Below are 18,725 nucleotides of genomic sequence, written 5' to 3'. Positions count from 1 at the left end.
TTATTAGTAGAAAAATGTCAGCTGCCCACAAATAGTTTTTGTCATGTACTGTGTATGCCCAGGCTGGCTTCTCCATTTTCCCTTCCCCTCTCTCTCCTCTTATATCCCCCACCTGTACACACACAGTCACATAGGCATATGTGCACACACACACACACGTATGTGGGCACATACACACACCTGAATGACTGTCTTAACTGCCAATCGCATACACTGAAATTAAGCACTTACCTTCCCTTTGGCCAGTGTCAAGCAAGGGACATCTCCTTGGGAGGAAAAAGTCAGTGCTTGTATGTGCCAGTACGTCAGTCAGGATAGGCTAAGTTATATCTCAATAACCAATGAACCACAAATCCCAGGGGCTTAAAACAGAGGCTTATGTATCACCTTTGTTTTTATCCTGCATGTCTCCTGAGGGTCAGCTGCAGCCCTGCTGCACATTAATTACATTTCAGAATCTAGATGGACAAAGCAGCCTGGGTCTGGAACGTGGTCTCTCCTCCCAGCAGAGAGGAAAGAGAGCATAGTGAACCATGGCTCTTAAGGTTTACATCTTATGGACAAATCAAGTCACATGGCCAAGGCTGCCATCATCAATGCGGCAGGGAAATGTGCTCCCTGGGGAAGAGGGGCACAGGCAGCAAACTGTTTATGAACGATACGACAGTTTACCTCACCCACCGCAGAGATTTCTGCATTATCTGCCCCTTGGAATGATAGATCCCAGCATTGCCTTTTTTCGATCTGTGGGTGTCATCCTACCCAACCCAAGCAAGCTTTGTCAACTTCTGTGTGCCAGCAGCTCTATGTGCCAGCGGCTCTAAGGCACTGAGTGGAGGGAGGGAACCAAGAGTGAGAAAGGCCCCTGCCTTTCACAGGCTCACAACTGAGTAAGGAAGAGAAGCTCAGACTGAAAATGAAACATATTAGAGGCATGTTTGCCATGGGCCACCGAGATGGAAGGGCCCCAGGGGTGTGTAGGAAACTGCGTTGCTCCACATCAGCAAGCAGGTGTAAGTTCTCCTTCACAACCATGTTGTAGGAGAGTCTATACTTATATGTACTCTTTGGACTTACTACATATTTGATTTTTCAAACACATATTCATTGTGTATCTCTTATGGGTCAGGTACTTACACTACACATAGGAGTCAATGGAAACTAGGGAAGGTACCTACCTTCAAGGAGCTCACAGTTAACAGAGGGACAGACGGGGGGATATTTTATTCTAAAACAGTGCAATCAGCACTAGGACAGAAGCTTCCTGAACAGAGATGGGCACCTGGGTAACACAGAATGGGAAATGTTCAGAGAAGAAATGATCCCATTTCTGAAGTGCTAAGAGGATTAGTCAGGCACAGATTAGGGACACAGTCCAGGTAGAGGGAAAGACTTGTTGGAGGGAAACTATAGTTTTCTTTCTTTATTCTTCTTCTTCTTCTTCTTTTTTTTTTTTTTTTTTTGGAGGCAGAGTCTCACTCTGTCACTCAGAGCAGAGTGCAATGGAATGATCTCGGCTCACTGCAATCTCCACCTCCAGGATTCAAGCAATTCTCCTGCCTCAGCCTCCCAAGTAGCTAGGACTACAGGTGCATGCCACCACGCCCAGCTAATTTTTTGTATTTTTAGTAGAGATGAGGTTTCACCATGTTAGCCAGGATGGTCTTGATCTCCTGACCTCGTGATCGGCCTGCCTCACCCTCCCAAAGTGCTGGGATTACAGGCGTGAAACACCATGCCTGACCCTATTCTTCTTTTTTTATTATGATTTAAATTGTGAGTCTTCTCAGAGTGGGGCCATGTATGAAGGGCCTTTTATACCACGTCAAAAACTGTGGACTTTTTTGAAGGAGTCACTGATGGGTTTAGGCTTGGAGTGGCTTGTTTACCATGGATACGAGGTATAGTCCTGCCTCTTCCCTTCTTATCCAGCTCAGGAGGGATGAATATGCCACATAGTCTATTTGTATTTCAGCCTACTGACTACATACAAGGCCAATCTCAATGCCCGGTAGCAGCTGTGCAGATCTCTGGGTCCTAGTCCTGAACTCAGTGCCTCAGTTCTCATACATGGCACTGTCTGAAACTGATTCTGGCAGCCTTTGCTCAATGTAGCTGATTCCCCAGTAGGTCTCCTGGCCAGAGGTCAGGTCACCGACTTGACAGACTGGCCCAGCTTGTGGTATCAGCTAATTTGTTTGTTTGACTTGGTTCCCTATCTCAGCCAACATCACTGACCTGAGGGACAATCAGAGCCCCAGCTCTTCATTCCCGGGGCCCAAAGCCTGGGGAATAATCAGGCTTCCCACTGGTTAGTGCCATCGGCAGAAATGTCCTATTGCTCCAACTATCTTCTTCCAGGAAGAGAGCTACTCTTCCTCCATGGCTGCTGTGGCTGGTCTTTAGTTGACATTACATCCTCTGAGCTTGGTTGACCAGTGACAAAGATTCTTTGCTTGACCAAACTTTAGTCAGTCTCCTGAACCTTCTTCTAGGCTCACCTGTGTACTTGCTTGTGAATTCAGTTTTAGCCAAGAACCAGCCTTACTAAGTTTACCAAGAACCACCCACCCTCAATGTCTGATTACCCTTGATATCTAATCAGGTTCCTTGACCTCCTCCATCCCCCACATGAAGTCTGATCACCCTGGCTTATCTTCATCAAGAATTCTGTTGGGTTGGTTTAGCCACAGTTCCTCTTAGCTCTGCTGTTTCCTCTCAGTCACTTTTCAACAACTGACTCCCACCCTGCTCCTTGGCTATAGATTCTCATTTGCCCACGATGTATTTAGAGCTGAGCTCAAACTCCCCTCTGCTGAAAAAATCCCATTGCAATGGTTCCTATATCTATCATAATGGTCCTAAATAAAGTCTTTCCTCAACATATGCAACAAGTGTCATTGAAATGTTTTTTCTTTGACACTAGAAATGAAAATCACAGGGAACTCCTAAGAGAAAGAAAGAAAGAAAATTAAGAAATAATTGTCCAAGCCGGGCACGGTGGCTCACACCTGTAATCCCAGCATTTGGGGAGGCTGAGGTGGGTGCATCACTTGAGGTCAGGAGTTTGAGACTAGCCTGGGCAACATGGTGAAACCCCATGTCTACTAAAAATACAAAAATTAACTGGGTGTGAGGGTGCACACCTGTGGTCCCAGCTATTCAGGAAGCTGAGGCAGGAGAATTGCTTGAATCGGGGAAGTGGGGCTTGCAGTGAGCCAAGATCACAACACTATACTCCAACCTGGGCTACAGAGCAAGACTCCACCTCAAAAAAAAAAAAAAGGAAATAACTGTTCAGCTCACATGATACACTTCTCAGGGGCTCGTTTGCAGAGCATTTTTTTGTTTTGTTTTCTGCCCTTAGCCCCTATCCCTTCTTCTACAGGGCTTTCTTTCTTCTACTATACCAGCACCTGCTTTTCTAAATTAGTCATCAGCCAGTCAGCCAAACAGTCGGTATATCAGTTGAGCAACCACTCAATCAGCCAGCTAGTCAGTTGTTCAGTGAACTGGCCAGTTAGGCAGCTAGTATATCAGCTCATTTCTTATTTATGCACCCATCTCCTCCCTCCCTCCATCTTTCACTTGCTCACTCACAGACTCACTCACTCAGCAGCATCCTTTAGTCATTGGACACCCACTCACCAACTAGCTAGTCTATCATCTGGTCACGCACCGGTTTTTACTAGGGTATAAGTTCTGTCTTGAGCATCCTTCTTGCCCTTAAGGAGCTTGCACTCTGGGTGGATATAAAGAGTCACTCCACACACACCACACACACATCAGTGTATTAACATCCAGGCACAAGGCCTCTTACAGGTGACAGATGATTGCAGCATAGATCTTCAAGGCAGAAGAAGGGAAGGGAAGGGCTATGTGTATGGTTAAGATAAACAAGGATTGCTACTTAAGCATTGGCCTGAATCTGAAAAGATAAATTAGTCCGAAACACATGCTAGGACTTCATGGGTTCTGCCTGTAAGGTCAAACTCTCCGCTTATTCATTTATATATCATCTGCCCATTTATTCATATGTCCATTTGCTGGTTCACATGTATAAAGTGGATTTAATATGTGCTTAGTTAGTGTGAGGGGTAGAGGAGAAACACCCAAATAGCATAAATTAAAAGTTGTGGATATTGAGCAAAGGAGGGAAGCACATCTTTTGGGAAAGACTGGGGAAAGGGGCCGTGAGGAAAGTGGTGTTTAAGATGGTTCCCGAAGACTGAATTTCACTGGGAAATCTGGGAGTAGGGCATCATCACAGATTGAATGGTTTGAGGCAGGAAAGTATCAGGCAAGTTCCGGAAACAGGAATAATTTTGTCTGGAACTGTCTTAAGGAAGCTAAAACAGGAAGTACAGGTGGTGGCAGCTTATGCAAGATCTTTAAACAGTTTGTATTCCCTCCCCTTCTTCAAGTGCATGAAGGACTCTTACACATACACTCTAGCACACCGCTCCCTGCGTTAGACTGAATTGGGGATGGTGGCTACCTGCATGCATGTGACCACTCACCTCTCTCATAGCGGACACTATTCACCAAGGAAGGCAATTTACCACTGATCCTGAAATCAACCTCAACACCCTCAATTCACTGTCAGTTCCACCAGGATGAAACAAGGCTGCCTTCCCTGACCTAATCATACATTTACAGACTCTTAGCCCTCGATGGAACCTTAGCAATAATGTTGGCCAATCTCTTCACATTGGAAACCAGGAAAATTGAAGCCCAGGAAAGTTAGGGGATGTACCCAAGATTTCACAGCCAGTGAGGGGTGAGTATTCCCAGAGCTAACTCCCTCCTACCTCGGCTCCCACCCTGTGTCTCTAACTGCAACCATGTCACGTCACAGGAAAGGGGGACTAGTGCTTCAGCTCCACTTGGCTTCCATGAGGCATATCCTGGCATGCTTCCCAGATGGGCGATTTGGCTACTCATCCCCACCCTTCCACTGCCAGTGTTCAGCTTCCACAGTGCATGGTCTGTGGATGTTCCATGAAGACTAGTGTTTCACACAAGGTTCAGGGCTAGTTTCTCCCTAAATTCCTAGTACTGCCCAGAGTCTTCTAGAAATGTGTCATAGCGGGATGAGAGGTGGAGCGAAGAGATAAATTAACCACATATTTCTGGAGATTCACCTTCTGATTGTTCTCCCTCCAAGGAAGTCCTTCTGTGAAAGGGACTTCCTTTAATATTATCATACAGAATCCCTAACATTAGTATCAAAACATCTTCTATGCAAACAGATAAATTAGAGGGTGAAATGATTCATGTTGCAAATGGACTTCCTACATTAAAAAAAAAAAAAAGTTGCAAGGTCTCCTTAAGTAGCATTTTCTAAAGTGTCTGTTGACAGATTAAGTAATCAGTGAAGGGAGAAACGCGAAACTAAAATTTTCTAAGCCATGATTGCTGGTTAAATATCAACCCAAAATTAAGATAAATCAAATATTACATTATTCTGATTTTATTTTATTTTATTTTATATTTTGAGACAGGGTCTCATTCGGTCACCTAGGCTGGAGTGCAGTGGCTCGATCACGGTTCACTGCAGCCTCGACCTCCTGGGCTTAAGTGATCCTCCTGCATCAGCCTTTTGATCGGGTGGGATGACAGACATGCGCCACTATGCCTGAGTAATTTTTAAATTTATTTTGTAGGGACAGGATCTCTCCATGTTGCCCAGGCTGGTCTCAAACTCCTAGCCTCAAGCCATCTGTCTGCCTGGGTCTCCCAAAGTGCTGGAATTATAGGCGTGAGCAACCATGTCCAGCTAAATCTAATTTTTAAAATGAGATGCTACTTGCTCAGTTTTGAATTTTCACTTTACAGGACAAGCAGCTACAATTCAGAAACCCTGGCCCCAAACCTCCACTGTCTTCTCTACTAAGCTTGGTCCTCCTCCCCTAAAACTCTCTCATGATTCACCCTGGATGCTCCTTTTTGTCTTTTCTTCTTTCATTCCTGGAAATGGTGTAATAAATATGTTCCATTTGTCTCCAGATGGAGTCATTAACAACCTTTCTTTTCTCCAAAATCCAGAGACAAATAGGAAGGTGTGTCTGGATTAAGAGTTAAATTATTAACACTGTCTCTGGTAGGTCCCCTCCCAGTGCTCAGGCCTCTGCCAGTCACCCCATTGTTTGCCTGCAGGGTGGAGCTGGGTTTCTCAAGCTTTGACTCAGCTTCAGAAATGAGTCTTGCCTGCACCCTCCCTTCCCTGATGGAGTCACAGGCACGCACCTGCTCTCAGGTGTCTGCTCCCCTGCGCGGGAAGATGCAGAGCCCGGCTTTCTGGTTTTTAATACAGCATGGTCCTTTGAAGATGAGAGAGCAGATGCAGAACTCCAGATTGGCCAGGACACAGTCCCGTGGCTAGGCTGGGGCAGTGGGGCTGGGAGGGGTGACAGCAGAGTCACCATTCCACATAGCTTCCCAGGGTCCGCCTTATCTGGAGGGGCTGATTTGAGGGGTGCCAGGAAGCCTCCTCTCTCCTTTGAAAACATAATCCACTGCCCTAGCCAGCCAGGGTGTTTGGAAATCAGCTATTACCCATTTAAGAGAGTTGGATGAACCCTCCTTCCTGGATTCCGGATCCAGGGACCATCAGAGCTAGTTTTCTCGCCTATAAAGTGTATAATACAATTAGCTTTCTTCATAGTGTATTGTGAAAATTGCATATGGAAGTGTTTGGTAAGGTTTAATAACTAATAAAAAAGCACCTGTACCTGGCAGTGTGAGACAGGGATCAGTGAAGATCTCTTAGAGGTGGGAGGGAGGACATGCTAGCGCTAGCGGGGAAGAGTACCTGGCTTCCAGGGAGGAAATCAGGAGGAAGACTGGGGCAAAAAGAGGTGAAGACCACCATAAGCAGCTTCCTAATTTGTCATCAATGCAGCCTCTGCTAAGAAGCTGCCCAGTATTTCACTCCTGTCGGCTGACTGAGAGGAACTGTGATGTCAGGAGACTTACAGTTCAACCCTGGATGTGACATTAGCCCTCATGTGATCTTGGGCTAGGCCTGGCCTCATTCCAAGTCTCAGTTTCCCTTCTGTAAAATGGGAATAATGTAGCTGACAGGGAAGTTGAGTGTGAAAGTTTTGAAAGGTATAACATGTTGAATGCACATGAGATTGACTGGGTCTTGAGAGTTTATGATCTATGGCACATGGTCCCTTTAAGGCCAGCCATATTTAGGTCTCTATCCTGGCCACCCCTAGGGTATCCTCTGAGATGATAGCTGTTTTATAAGCCGAAATTTATCACATGACAGAATGTTTCAAAACCAAGCAGGAGTTCTTTATTAATAAAATAAAAGGGCAATGATCAAATTGGGAAAAATAGGAGTAAAATTCATTGCAGTAAACCCACATGGATGACTGGGACATGAGGAATGGAGCTGTCCATCTGTTCACAGGCAATGCACACATACCGGTGCCTTCGAGGCACCAGGCATGTGAAAAGCCTTGGTCTATGTCCATGCAAATCTGCCTTGCTGCATAGGTTCCTTGTGGGGAGTCCATATCAGCAACAGCACAGAGGACTGGGAGTGTGTGGAAGTGAGGGCTGCAGGTGGAGATGGTGTTCTTCTTGGAGGTGGAATACAGAACCGGAATCTGGAAACCAGAATATTACATTCTTCGTGTTGTTAGGCTGGGGAGGAGGAAGTGGGGGAGGTCTGGCCTGGAGGGAAAAATTAAGGGGCTGATTAAAGTGAGGCTGACCCTGAAAAATGAACAGTATTCCATCCACATACAACAGAAAGCTCAGGAGACATTATTAGTCATGGTCCCCACCCAATGACAGTGACTTGTCCACCATGGAGATGCTGGCCACAGTGACGGAGTGGAAATGTGCCCCAGGCCAGGCCCCCACCCAGCTCCACCCTGAGCAGCTGCATGTGGTTGGGCAAGTCCTTTAACTTCTTTGGGCCTGCCTCTTTAAACTGTCAGTAAAATTGTTATGAGGATTAAATGAGGTGAGGGATTTGAAAAATGCTTTGGAAAGTACATTAAGCTATTCCTATCATTTCTCAGGCCATCTTAGCCCTTCCTCCGGTAATGGCAGCAGTGAGCCCTTGCATGGCCTCTTGTTGGGCAGCGTCCTGACATCCATCTTTGGGGTAGAATGCTAGAGGTGGACCAGCTTCCCCGAGGACCTGCCTTTCCCCATCCCAGGGCCTAGGAGGCTATACGGAGGACCAAGGCTCCTTCCTCCCACCTAGATAAAGCCCTGAGTAAGATTGCTGGATTTAGCAAATAAAAATAGAGCCTGCCCAGTTAAATTTGAATTTCATATAAACTACAAGTAATTTTTTAGTATGTTTCCTGCAATATTTGGAATATACTTATACTTTCAAAATATTCTGTTATCTGAGATTCAAATTTAACTGAATGTCCTATATTTTATGTGGCAAGTCTACCACGGGGACCAATTCTATCCCACATTCTGTGACCAACACGATTACCCCTCAGCACCCCAACTCCCAATGCACAGTTAGGGACAGCACCACCGTGTGCTGGGGCACCATTCACATCATCTTCTACCTGTGCCCCAGAGAAACCTCACAGAACACTACGTGAACTGTCTCCCTGGATTAGGAAGGACACTTGCACTGTGAATTGAGGAAGGGGGATGAGTGGTACCTGGGGCTCGGCATTGAATCATCCAGATCTGAATTCAAATCCCATCTCTGCTGTTACTACCTGTTTAATCTTCCTCAGCCTCACTTTTCTCATCTGCAAAATGGTAATGATGACACTTTCCCTAGAGGGGCTATGAAGATGAAATGAAATAATAAGTATGACGGGTGGTCCTGGTACTAGCCTCACAGTGAGTGCTCGAGAAATGGCAGCAATTTGCAGCAAAGGGGATATTCACATTTTTGTCAGAATTGCCCCAAACTCCATCCTCTCCCTCTTCCTCTTTTTGCTTCAATGTTTCTTATAACTGTCTGCCTGCAAACAGCTCCTTCAGTTTGTTCTATATTATCTATGTAATTGTATACTATCTATATTATCTATATAATTGATCTATATTAAAAAGACCTTGATTCCCCGAGTTTGAGCAAACACCTTTGGTGGGTTAAATTAGCTCAGGTGCAGGGACTTGGAGTGCTGAAAATATGTGGTGGGTGGCTTTCATCAAAACAGCTCAGCAAAGCAAGTCCCTGGAGGAAGTGCAGGTGGGAGAAGTGGGTGAGGAATTCTCTGGGAGGTGGTAATCAGGACCACACCAAGTGCCCTGGGCAGGTTGGGGGCCCTATAAAGGCTCCTGGAGTGGCTGCCTATGGAACAGGGCTCAGCCTCCTCTCCTGGGGTCCAGCTTGCCGCCTCTGGTAAGTGGGAACTCATCTGTTCTCCTGGGATTTGTGGGGCTCTTTCCTTCTCCTTTAACTCCTTTGAGCCGCTAGGCCAGGATCCTCTACTATCTTTGGGTAATCAGGGAAGTGACACAAGTCTCCTGACAATTGCAGACAGGGCACACTAATCATTACTTAGAAAGTTTAATCTCCATTCCACACCATTGCTTGCTTGGTATGAGTTCTTTCCTGATCGTGGTTTGACTCCCCAGCAAGAAGATTTTTCTTATTGAAGGAAGAGATATTTAGAGCTATAGAATGTTGTGGCAATTCTGAGCCCTGTTTAAAGTTTTCTCACACCCTATTCTGCATTTTCCTTACCAGTAAGCTTTAAACTTTTCTTCCAGGTGTATGGAAACAGGTATATTAAACACTGTCTTCAATCCTATGCAACTCCCATTCTTCCCTATTCTGATCGCCACCTCTTTACTTTCTGAGGCCTGCACTTCCCATCTAAAATCATTAACTTAGACCATAAGGAACACTGCCTACAAAGATAGCCAGAGACGCTCATCAGAGCTGGGAAGGCTTCAGGGAACTTCCTGACCAGCATCCTTCTAATAAAGGTGTGGAGGCCCAGAGAAGGCAGATTGCCCATGCAGTGAATGGCAGGATGGACCTAGAACCCAAGCCTGAGCCTTCTTGGCTAGTACTCTTTCCTTTGAACATCCTCCTATCATCCTTTGGCTCCAGTGATCTATTTGGCTGGCCCTTAAGCTTCCCAATTCTTTGTGGAGGGCTGGAACCACTATCCTATAGCCATACAGGACTTGTCTTAGCCTCCCGTGGTGAGTCAGGGGTGGAGCAGAGATTAGACATCAGGCCTCTGCAATCTTGGTACACTCCTTGTCCAGCCCAATCTCTCTCTCTCACACACACACACACCATGATGCTTTCCTGTAAGACAGAGACTGCTCTTGTTCTCTCCTCATGCCCCTACATCCTTGCCCATTCTTATTGTCTGCGTTATCCAAGGGAGCCAGTTGACATTGTCCAGATCTGTTAGCTAAGATGGCATGCTTTGACCTTGTAAAATGTCTGGGATACTTTTTAATCATCAGACATGCTTTTAATGGTGTCCTTGCCCGGTTTCCTTTAGGCTCACCTGTTCCTAGAGCAATGTCTTCCCAGCAGCAGCAGCAGCAGCAGCAGCAGCAGCACTGCCCACCCCAGAGGGCCCAGCAGCAGCAAGTGAAGCAACCTTGTCAGCCACCCCCTGTTAAATGTCAAGAGACATGTGCACCCAAAACCAAGGATCCATGTGCTCCCCAGGTCAAGAAGCAATGCCCACCGAAGGGCACTGTCATTCCAGCCCAGCAGAAGTGTCCCTCAGCCCAGCAAGCCCCCAAGAGTAAACAGAAGTAAGGATGGACTGGATATTACCACACTCCACCATCCTGGCTATCAGATGGAACCTTCTCTTCTTCCTTCTCTCCTTCCCTCCAGCTCTTGAGCCTACCCTCCTCTCCCATCTCCTCCTGCCCAAGATGTAAGGAAGCACTGTAAGGATTTCTTCCCATCATACCCCTCCCCACATATACCACCTTGGCTTCTTCCATATCCCACCCTGATGCTCTCCCAGGTAGGCATGAGAGAGACCTCATCCTCTCCAGGCTCCGGCATGGCCACAGCTAAGGCCCATCCATTCCCCAAAGTGAGGAAAGTGTCTGGGCTTCTTCTGGGGTTCCACCATGACAAGTAGGGTCACAGAGATTGGTGCACAGTTTCTGCCTCATTCCTCTCCATGATGCCCCCTACTCTGGGCTTCTCTCCTGTTTTCCCCAATAAATAATGTGCTTCATGTAATAAATGTGTCTGCTTGCTGGGCTAATTGTCCACTCCCAGTCCCATTCTGTGATTCATTCATTCATTCATTCAGAGAGGGAACATTTTAGGGAAGTGAAGGTGCAAGTACACACATGCCTGGGAGTTCAGGAAGTCACTCTTACGGACACAGTTACTCTCTGGTAACCAACAATGGGGAAACATATCCAGACATATCTCAGGTAAAGGAGGACAGAAAACAAGCCCAGCAACTCACTGGCAAAAGTTTAATAGAGTCTTGCATAACTAATCCCATCTAGGGAAGATCAAAAAGGAGGAAAATTTAGCTCCTACCATTAGAAGCCCAGCCCACCTGATGAATGCAGTTTTTTCCTCTTGGAAGTTGTCATTCTGAAAAAGCACACAAAGCATACATAAATGGCCTGAGTCCTGCAAAACGTTTCTACAAACATGTGCAAATGACTTTTTCACATATTTGTTTGTGTTTTTGTTCATTCATTAACTCACGCTTATTCACTTACTTATTCATACTCACTCATCTGATATGTAGCAAGTTCTAGAATGACCTTAGTTTTCCACTCTGCCATGCTGGATTTCCAGAGCTATCCAGAGTCAGTTTATCCTATGTCTCAGTGTACTCTTTGGAAGTCAAAGTCATTTTCTTACACAGGGAAATGCTGTTCCAGGGATGGCCACGTACAGAGAGTTTGTACAAAGTATACAGGGCCTGGTTTTGTCAGTTAGTCTGACTTTACGCAGCTTATGAAAGAAACCTGTTTTTACAACTGTCTTCCTGACCCTTCTAACCCACATGTGAGACCAGCTGCCTATATTGGAAAGAAACGGCATACCTCCCAGATATAAAGAAAGAAAGGTATTTGAAGAAGAGACCCTGAGTAGGAAGGAGTAGTTGAACACAGAGTCCGATTTTCTCCCCTTGAGCTTTATTCTTTTCCTGGGATTTGGTTACTCAATTTCAGTTGCCACCATCAAGCATAAATTGCTTTCTCACTTAACATCCTAGCCTAAAAGGAACAAATGACCACCTTCTCTACTTTCCCTTAAAGTAGCTATCCGTGGCTGATATTTCCAAGTAGTAGTTACTAAAAACTTAGTGGGTACTGACATTAACCAGGAAACTCAAAGTATTGTAAAAACAATTAAGATTCAAAAAGAATGCTTCTAGCCCTAAGAATTCATTGACAGCCTTTCTTTGCCCCAATCCCTGCATCCTAAAATAACTCCCCTCTGTCAAGTACAAAGGCTGGTCTGTCTTAGCAGTCCCCTTCCTGGCTTCCTTCCATCTAAGCCCTATTCAGTTTCTTGGACACACTATTTTTCAGGGGTTTCGTGTCATTTTCATGTCTCCCAGGAAGGCCTTGGCAAGTCTTCCCACAGACTTTTGAGTTCCAGGCTGATAGATTTGCATGGTCTTCAGCTAATTGGACAGATAGGGGTGATTGAAACAATGAATGCTTCTGCTATGATCTGTGTCTCAGTTATTAACTCAGTGAGGAAGGGGAGATACCCATGTTTAAAGTCCCATCTCTGCATGAGTAGGTGGGCATCCATTCCCCCTTATGAAGAAATTATTTTATGTAATTCCACCCTTCAGAAGTTCACAAAGCAACATTGACTTATGTCAAAATCCCAGCCATAATTAAACACATAAAAGTTACATTATGAGCCCTTAAAGCACAGGAGTCTTGTTTAGCTCACTATCAGCAAATGTGCAGTGACTAGCTTTTCAAAAGTACAGAAAAAAGAACTGCTTCCAGGTGGAACAGGACAGCCTGTGGCAAGCCAGCAGCCTAGTTTACATCTAGACCAAATTACAAACTATCTGTACCCACCCGGGGACCCTACAACTGCAGAGATAGGACAGCCTCAGAGAGGTGAGCCAACAAATGTGTACCTGGAATAATCTGTGGATTCTGGGCAAGAGCAGAAGAATGAAAACCAAAGCTTTCTACTGTAGGACCATTGCTAGGGACAGAGAGACCAAGAGAATTTATGGGTGCTCTGGGGGACGGTCTTTAAGCAAGTGGTTGACATTCCACTTGGAACATTTAATGAATTCTAGCAATGGTCAGGTCAGGATATTAAATACCTAACCAGAAAGTCTTTGAAAAGTCGAGTGGAGTTTTTAGTAGCTTTATGAAACAATGAATGGAGTTTGCAACCTGCCAGGTGGAGGGCCTCTGGCAAACACACCAGATAGAGAGTTAAAAACTGAAAGGCCAGGGGTAATTCTAGTCTGTTGGATAGAAGTCAAAATCATGGCCATCACTGGGGAGAGTACCGATTGGAAGGGGATATCATGAAGTTTTCTTAAATTCTGGATAAGTTCTCAGTCTAGTGGGTGGCAGTTACCCGGGTTCATACATATATCAAAACATACACTCAACTGATTTGTGCATTTTTCTTTTTGTTAGTTTAACCTCAATAAAATAGAAATATCATTAAAATAGCATCAATAAGTGTAATGAAAGATATGACATTTATACTAAAAATATAAAACATTATTGAGAGAAACTAAGAGAGAACTCACAAATTTGGAGATGTTTCATGTTCATGTATTAGAAGACTATGTTGTAGAGATATCAATTATCCTTAATTTGATCTAAGATACGTAAATTAGAATGAAAGTGTGATACTGCTACACAATGCAACATATTGGCTAAAACTAAAAAGACAATACCAGGTGTTGGTGAGAATATGGATAAACAGGAGCTTTTATAAACTGCTGATGGTAGTGTAAATTGGACAACCATTTCAGAGAACAATTGGGCAGTATTTCTAAAGTTGATCATATGCATCCCCATCCCAACAATTTCACTCTTTATTGTATACACAACAGAAATGTGTACATAGAATTGCTAAAACACATGTATGAAAACAGTTATAATAGCAGTATTTGTAATAGCTCCAATTAAAAATATTCCAAATATCCATTAAAAGTAGAATGGATAAATTAATTGTGAATTTTCACACAATGACATACCACAACACAATGACATTAGACAAGCTCTACCCATAACATGGATGAATCTTTCAAACACAGCCTTGAGAGAAAGAAAGCAGATATTAAAAGCACATGTTGCATAATTCCATCCATTTTTATGAAGTCAGAATGACTAGAAGGTAAGCTTTACAGGGATCTGGCAAAGTTTTGTGTCTTTATCTGGGAACTGAGTAGACAGATGTGGTCACGCAAATTCATTGAGCTGTGTACATTTTCCTGTATAATAATATTATATTTCCTTTTCTTAAAAAAGAGTTATATAAATTTTAAAAGTACTTGGGCAATATTTCAATCCTGATTGGCTTAAACCATTATTTTTCTCACTATTTGTGTGCATACTTTACCCATTCTCTACCCCATTGTATCTTCAAAGCCCATCCGCAACATGTCAACAAAATTAAAACATGTCTGTTCTTCTGAGGAAAGGAGACTATATTTACAAAATCTCCAAACACTGCCAGGGGAGAAGGGATAGCTCAATACACCCTCCTCCCAGTATTCTTCCTTCTCACCATTTTATTACCTAGAAATTTCTGTCTACCCCAGAAACAGAACAATGCCCTACCTGATCTATCTGTCACAACACTCAGCAGGCTCAAATTCCCGGCCACCTCCTGTTCTGGCCAGGAGATCCTCAGAGGCAAAGTGAGCAGGCCTGGGCATCTGCATTGGAGCTGTTCTGACATTCCATTTCTTTTTGCAAAGGAGTAGGGGCTTTCAGACTGAACAGAATTGAATCTCAGCTTCTCCATTTCCTGGCTGTGTGATTGCATTCTGTCACTTAGAGCCAAAGCCCGTTTTCTCATATGTGAAAAGGTGCCAGGGTCAAACAACTATTTGCAGTATTTTGGGGAGGATTGGTGATAATATCCAGAAATATATGCAGAAAGTGGCTGCATATAGCATATGCTCATTAAATGATTGATTTTATTTCCATCTACAGCTGGGGAAAGTGGCTATCAAAGCATGAGCTAAGGATACTCCTCTGCCTAGAAGTAGAAGGTGGCCATATGGAAGTCTTTTTACTCTAGCTCAGGAGTCTATGCTAATAAGTAATCGTTATCTGTTTCCCAGCCTGGGAAGGCTTCAGGCTAGAAAAGAGGAGACTTAGATTCTAGTTTTGGGTCTGCTATTGAATAAATCTATGACCTAGAACAAGCTCCTTAACCTCAGTCCTTTATCCATAAAATGAGAGGTTGGGTTGGATGCCTTAAAATTAGGTCCATCTATGAATTCTTTTGAGTTTTTGCATTTGTATGGTTTGTGTTCCCTACCCCACCCTCTCTAACCCCATCAGGGTGGATCTGGTGGTTTCCTAATAAGCAGAGTATATACATGTGTTTGGGGCAGGAGCAGAGCTCAAAAAATAAGAGAGTAAGTAAATGAATGAAAGAAGATCAGATTCCATGAACAATTTCAGGCTATGGTAACTAGAAAATTTAAAAACAAGTGGCAACTAGGAGTTTAAGGTAATTTTGAAAAATAAAGGTTTATCTCATATAGATGGGCAGAGGAGGATTGAAGGGCAGTGACGAGGATCAGAATATGCCACCCTAAAATGTCCCACTTGGCACAAGTATTCTTTTGAGCTGAGGCAGTTGAGGTCTTTTGAGCTGGCAGTTGAGGGTCAACAAGGACATAAAGAGTTTTCTGCCTTCCTCCTATCTGCCTAAAGGCAGAGCACAAATTTATCCCCTCTTTTGGGCAGGATGAGAGAACCAATTCTTATTACTGGAGATGGAGAGCCAGCACTGAGATGAGTCTGCATGAACAAACCTTACTAAAGTAGCCCTTATATTTCAGAAGTTTCCCCGTATAATCCCTAGTCATCTTCCACAATTTGTTATCTCTTGAAGCTCCAACACTTTTTCTTTCTTAGGAAGAATATACAGGCTCCCAAACCTAACCACTTCTTTGGGTTTTCACTTGTTTTCTGTGAAACACCTATGCATGTAAAAAATATTGATACCAATATAAATCATATGTCTTTTCTCCTATTAATCTGCCTTCTGTCAGTCACATTTGCAGGCCCCCATTACTGAACCTAAGAGGATAGACAAAAAGTTTTTCTCTTCTCAGCAGCAGTATACTTTGTTGGTACTTTGTGCCTCCAAAAGTCATAATTTGGCCCTGGCAGGATGTTCTGGAGGAAGGAAGCATGAGCCTTTAACCCACCAGAAGGTCTCCATACCATGTGGATGATGATGTCCAGGAAGGTGACCCGGGATCATCTCCTGGCCCCAGAACCAGCCTGCCATGCCAGCTTGAGCTTGCGCTTTGATGATTCCCCGCTTGGAAGAGTGACGTTCAAGGGTGTGTGTACTTTGCCTTCCTTAGATGGGACTTAATTACTTGCCAAGGCTCCCAATATCCTCAGGCCAAACACCCACATTCATCAGCATCTAGTTGCATCAACATCAATATCTGCCCAGGTATCTTAGCACCCACCTGCACCTCCTTCCACCTATTCATAGGACTGGGACTCTCCAGTTGGATTCAGGTCCTAGAAGTTGAGATATTCTGGCAGAGCAGTGATTTTTCAATCCTGGTTTTATCTGACAATCAAAAAAAAAAAAAAAAGAACTGATTAAATGAAACTTTGAAGTGGAGCCTAGACATGAATAGTTTTTTAAAGATACCAGATGATGTCAATTGCAACCAAGGTAGAAAAGTCCTTGTGTTTAGAGTCTACTGTTTCCCAACTGGTTTGATTTTAAAAACTGCCTGATGCACTTTAGAAATATGAGTCCCCAGGTCCTTCCCTTAGGTGTTTCTATTTCACCGGAAAGAGTATCCTAAGTCATTCTTATGCTTAAGTCAGTTGGGGAAACCCTCCTCACTGATGAGATTTGGATCCCAGAAGCTCAAAGAATGTTGCCTACTTCCCTACTAGACTTCATAAACCTGGGACTTCATGCTTGACATTTGACTCTCATTCAGCAAACGTGTGTTAAATGAATGACTGACTGGCTACTTTAAAAATGAAGGAAATGATTAGATTTTTCTGAGACATGGAAGATTAATTTCTAATAACAGTTGTAGTTCAGACCCTAAGGAGAAGAAATGCACTTGACATCTATGATCCATCTACTATGTTCTAGTCACTACGGTCGTTGTTTTGCATATGTAATCTCATTTAATAACAGGTCTAAAGACAAATTTTATGGGTAAGATACATTGAGATTCATAAAGCCTTAAGAGTTATGGTACTGGATTTGCATCTTGGCTCTGCCACATTATTGGCCACGTAAACTTGAACAAGTGACTTATTCTTTGTGCTTCAGCTTCCACATCTATAGACTACATTTAATGACCTGGTCCTTGCACTGCTATTGTGAGAATTAGTGTCACACCTAGGACACGGTTTGACGCTTTGCAGAAGCTAATGAAATGGTAGCTGTTTTTATTATTAGAAAACTTTCCTGATATCACACACATAGCTACTAAGTATCAGACTCAGGATTTGAATCCAGGACTTCATGTTTCCAAACCTGTAATCTGTGGAGATCACTCTGCACTCTCGAGAAGGTGCTTTCAGAGGAGGATCAGGGACAAAGCAGGCATAACTGAGCAAACAGAAGGGACCAGCAACAACACCAACAGCAGCCACTACTAGTGGGGTTTAGATTCTCTGCAGAAAATTTTTAGCCATGCAGTTGTTCCTTTGCCCCCCTCTACAGCCCAGGAGGCAATGACTGATAGGAAGGATAGCACATCAGCCTGAACCATCCCAGATTCTAATACTTTTCATTTTAAAATATGCCTATGTCTTTTGATCATCCATACCGGGAGAAGCTCTACCTCTAGTGGAAGACAGGCAGTCGATCAGCTCAGATGTGTGAGACTATAGGGATCCAGTCAGTGTCTCTTCTAAGAGTCACCCTCTGGTTTATAGAGTGTCCCACTAGTCTTGAGAAGCAATACAACATAGTTCTCAAGGGACTGTACCCTAGCACATCAGACCTTTATGACATGTTGGGAGAGTCACTCAACATTTTTCTGCCTCAGTTTCCTTATCTAAGGTATGTCCAGGTTTTTGTATAATCACCAATAATTTTAGCTACCTCCCATGCCCCAACTCCTATAAAACATGAACCATGCAGTCATTGTTACTGTTCAATAACTCAAGATATAATTTGGTAAACATGTAAACCTGAAATAGAACGTAAAAAAAATGAGGGGAGATAAATCAATCACAAAGGCCAAGAATGTTGCTCCACTGAAGAAGTATGCCCTGTCCTTGGGCGCTCTCTCTCTGTTCTCTCTCTCTCTGTCTCTCTCTCTCTCTCTCTCTCTCTCTCTCACACACACACACACACACAGAGTGAAAAGGAAAAAAGGAAACTCGCAGTCAAAAGGAAGAAGTTTCATCTGATTTCAAGTGGAAGGAGAGGAAAGAATGAGACAAACTAGCAAGAATTATTATGCTAGATGTATTTAACTTATTCATCTTAAAGTGTTAGAAGCATCATTGCATTTAATCTTTATAGCAACTTTGTGCAGTAGAATTTAAAGTTATCCTTTTAAAGATAAGGACAATAGCTTGCA

At 43.8% G+C, this 18,725-nt stretch overlaps 1 protein-coding gene and 1 long non-coding RNA gene across 2 annotated transcripts; one reads left to right on the top strand and one right to left on the bottom strand.

The window, feature by feature from the left end:
- Positions 1-7,340: 7,340 nt before the first annotated feature.
- LOC117075260 lies at positions 7,341-16,477 on the bottom strand. The gene is made up of 3 exons (XR_004433894.1): positions 16,369-16,477; positions 11,505-11,542; positions 7,341-7,689 (listed from the first exon to the last, which is right to left on the bottom strand). It is a non-coding gene; the product is annotated as an uncharacterized LOC117075260 (long non-coding RNA).
- SPRR4 (small proline rich protein 4) lies at positions 9,205-11,205 on the top strand. Its single transcript, XM_033197414.1, has 2 exons — positions 9,205-9,343; positions 10,467-11,205. The coding sequence occupies exons 1-2, from the start codon at positions 9,295-9,297 to the stop codon at positions 10,730-10,732; spliced, it is 315 nt and encodes a 104-aa protein (XP_033053305.1). The 5' UTR covers positions 9,205-9,294; the 3' UTR covers positions 10,733-11,205.
- Positions 16,478-18,725: the final 2,248 nt, after the last annotated feature.

The sequence above is a fragment of the Trachypithecus francoisi genome, unplaced genomic scaffold, assembly GCF_009764315.1.
Source record: "Trachypithecus francoisi isolate TF-2019V2 unplaced genomic scaffold, Tfra_2.0 Lachesis_group5, whole genome shotgun sequence".
NCBI classification, from domain to species: Eukaryota; Metazoa; Chordata; class Mammalia; order Primates; family Cercopithecidae; genus Trachypithecus; species Trachypithecus francoisi.
The sequence above is the reverse complement of the archived record's forward strand: the minus strand, read 5'-3'. Positions and strand labels throughout refer to the sequence as shown.

Bases quoted from the DNA above. Each gene is read 5' to 3' on its own strand.
- SPRR4 (XM_033197414.1), top strand. From the start codon at position 9,295: ATGGAACAGGGCTCAGCCTCCTCTCCTGGGGTCCAGCTTGCCGCCTCT. The intron at 9,344-10,466 runs GTAAGTGGGAAC...GGTTTCCTTTAG, and splicing joins GGTCCAGCTTGCCGCCTCTG to GCTCACCTGTTCCTAGAGCA.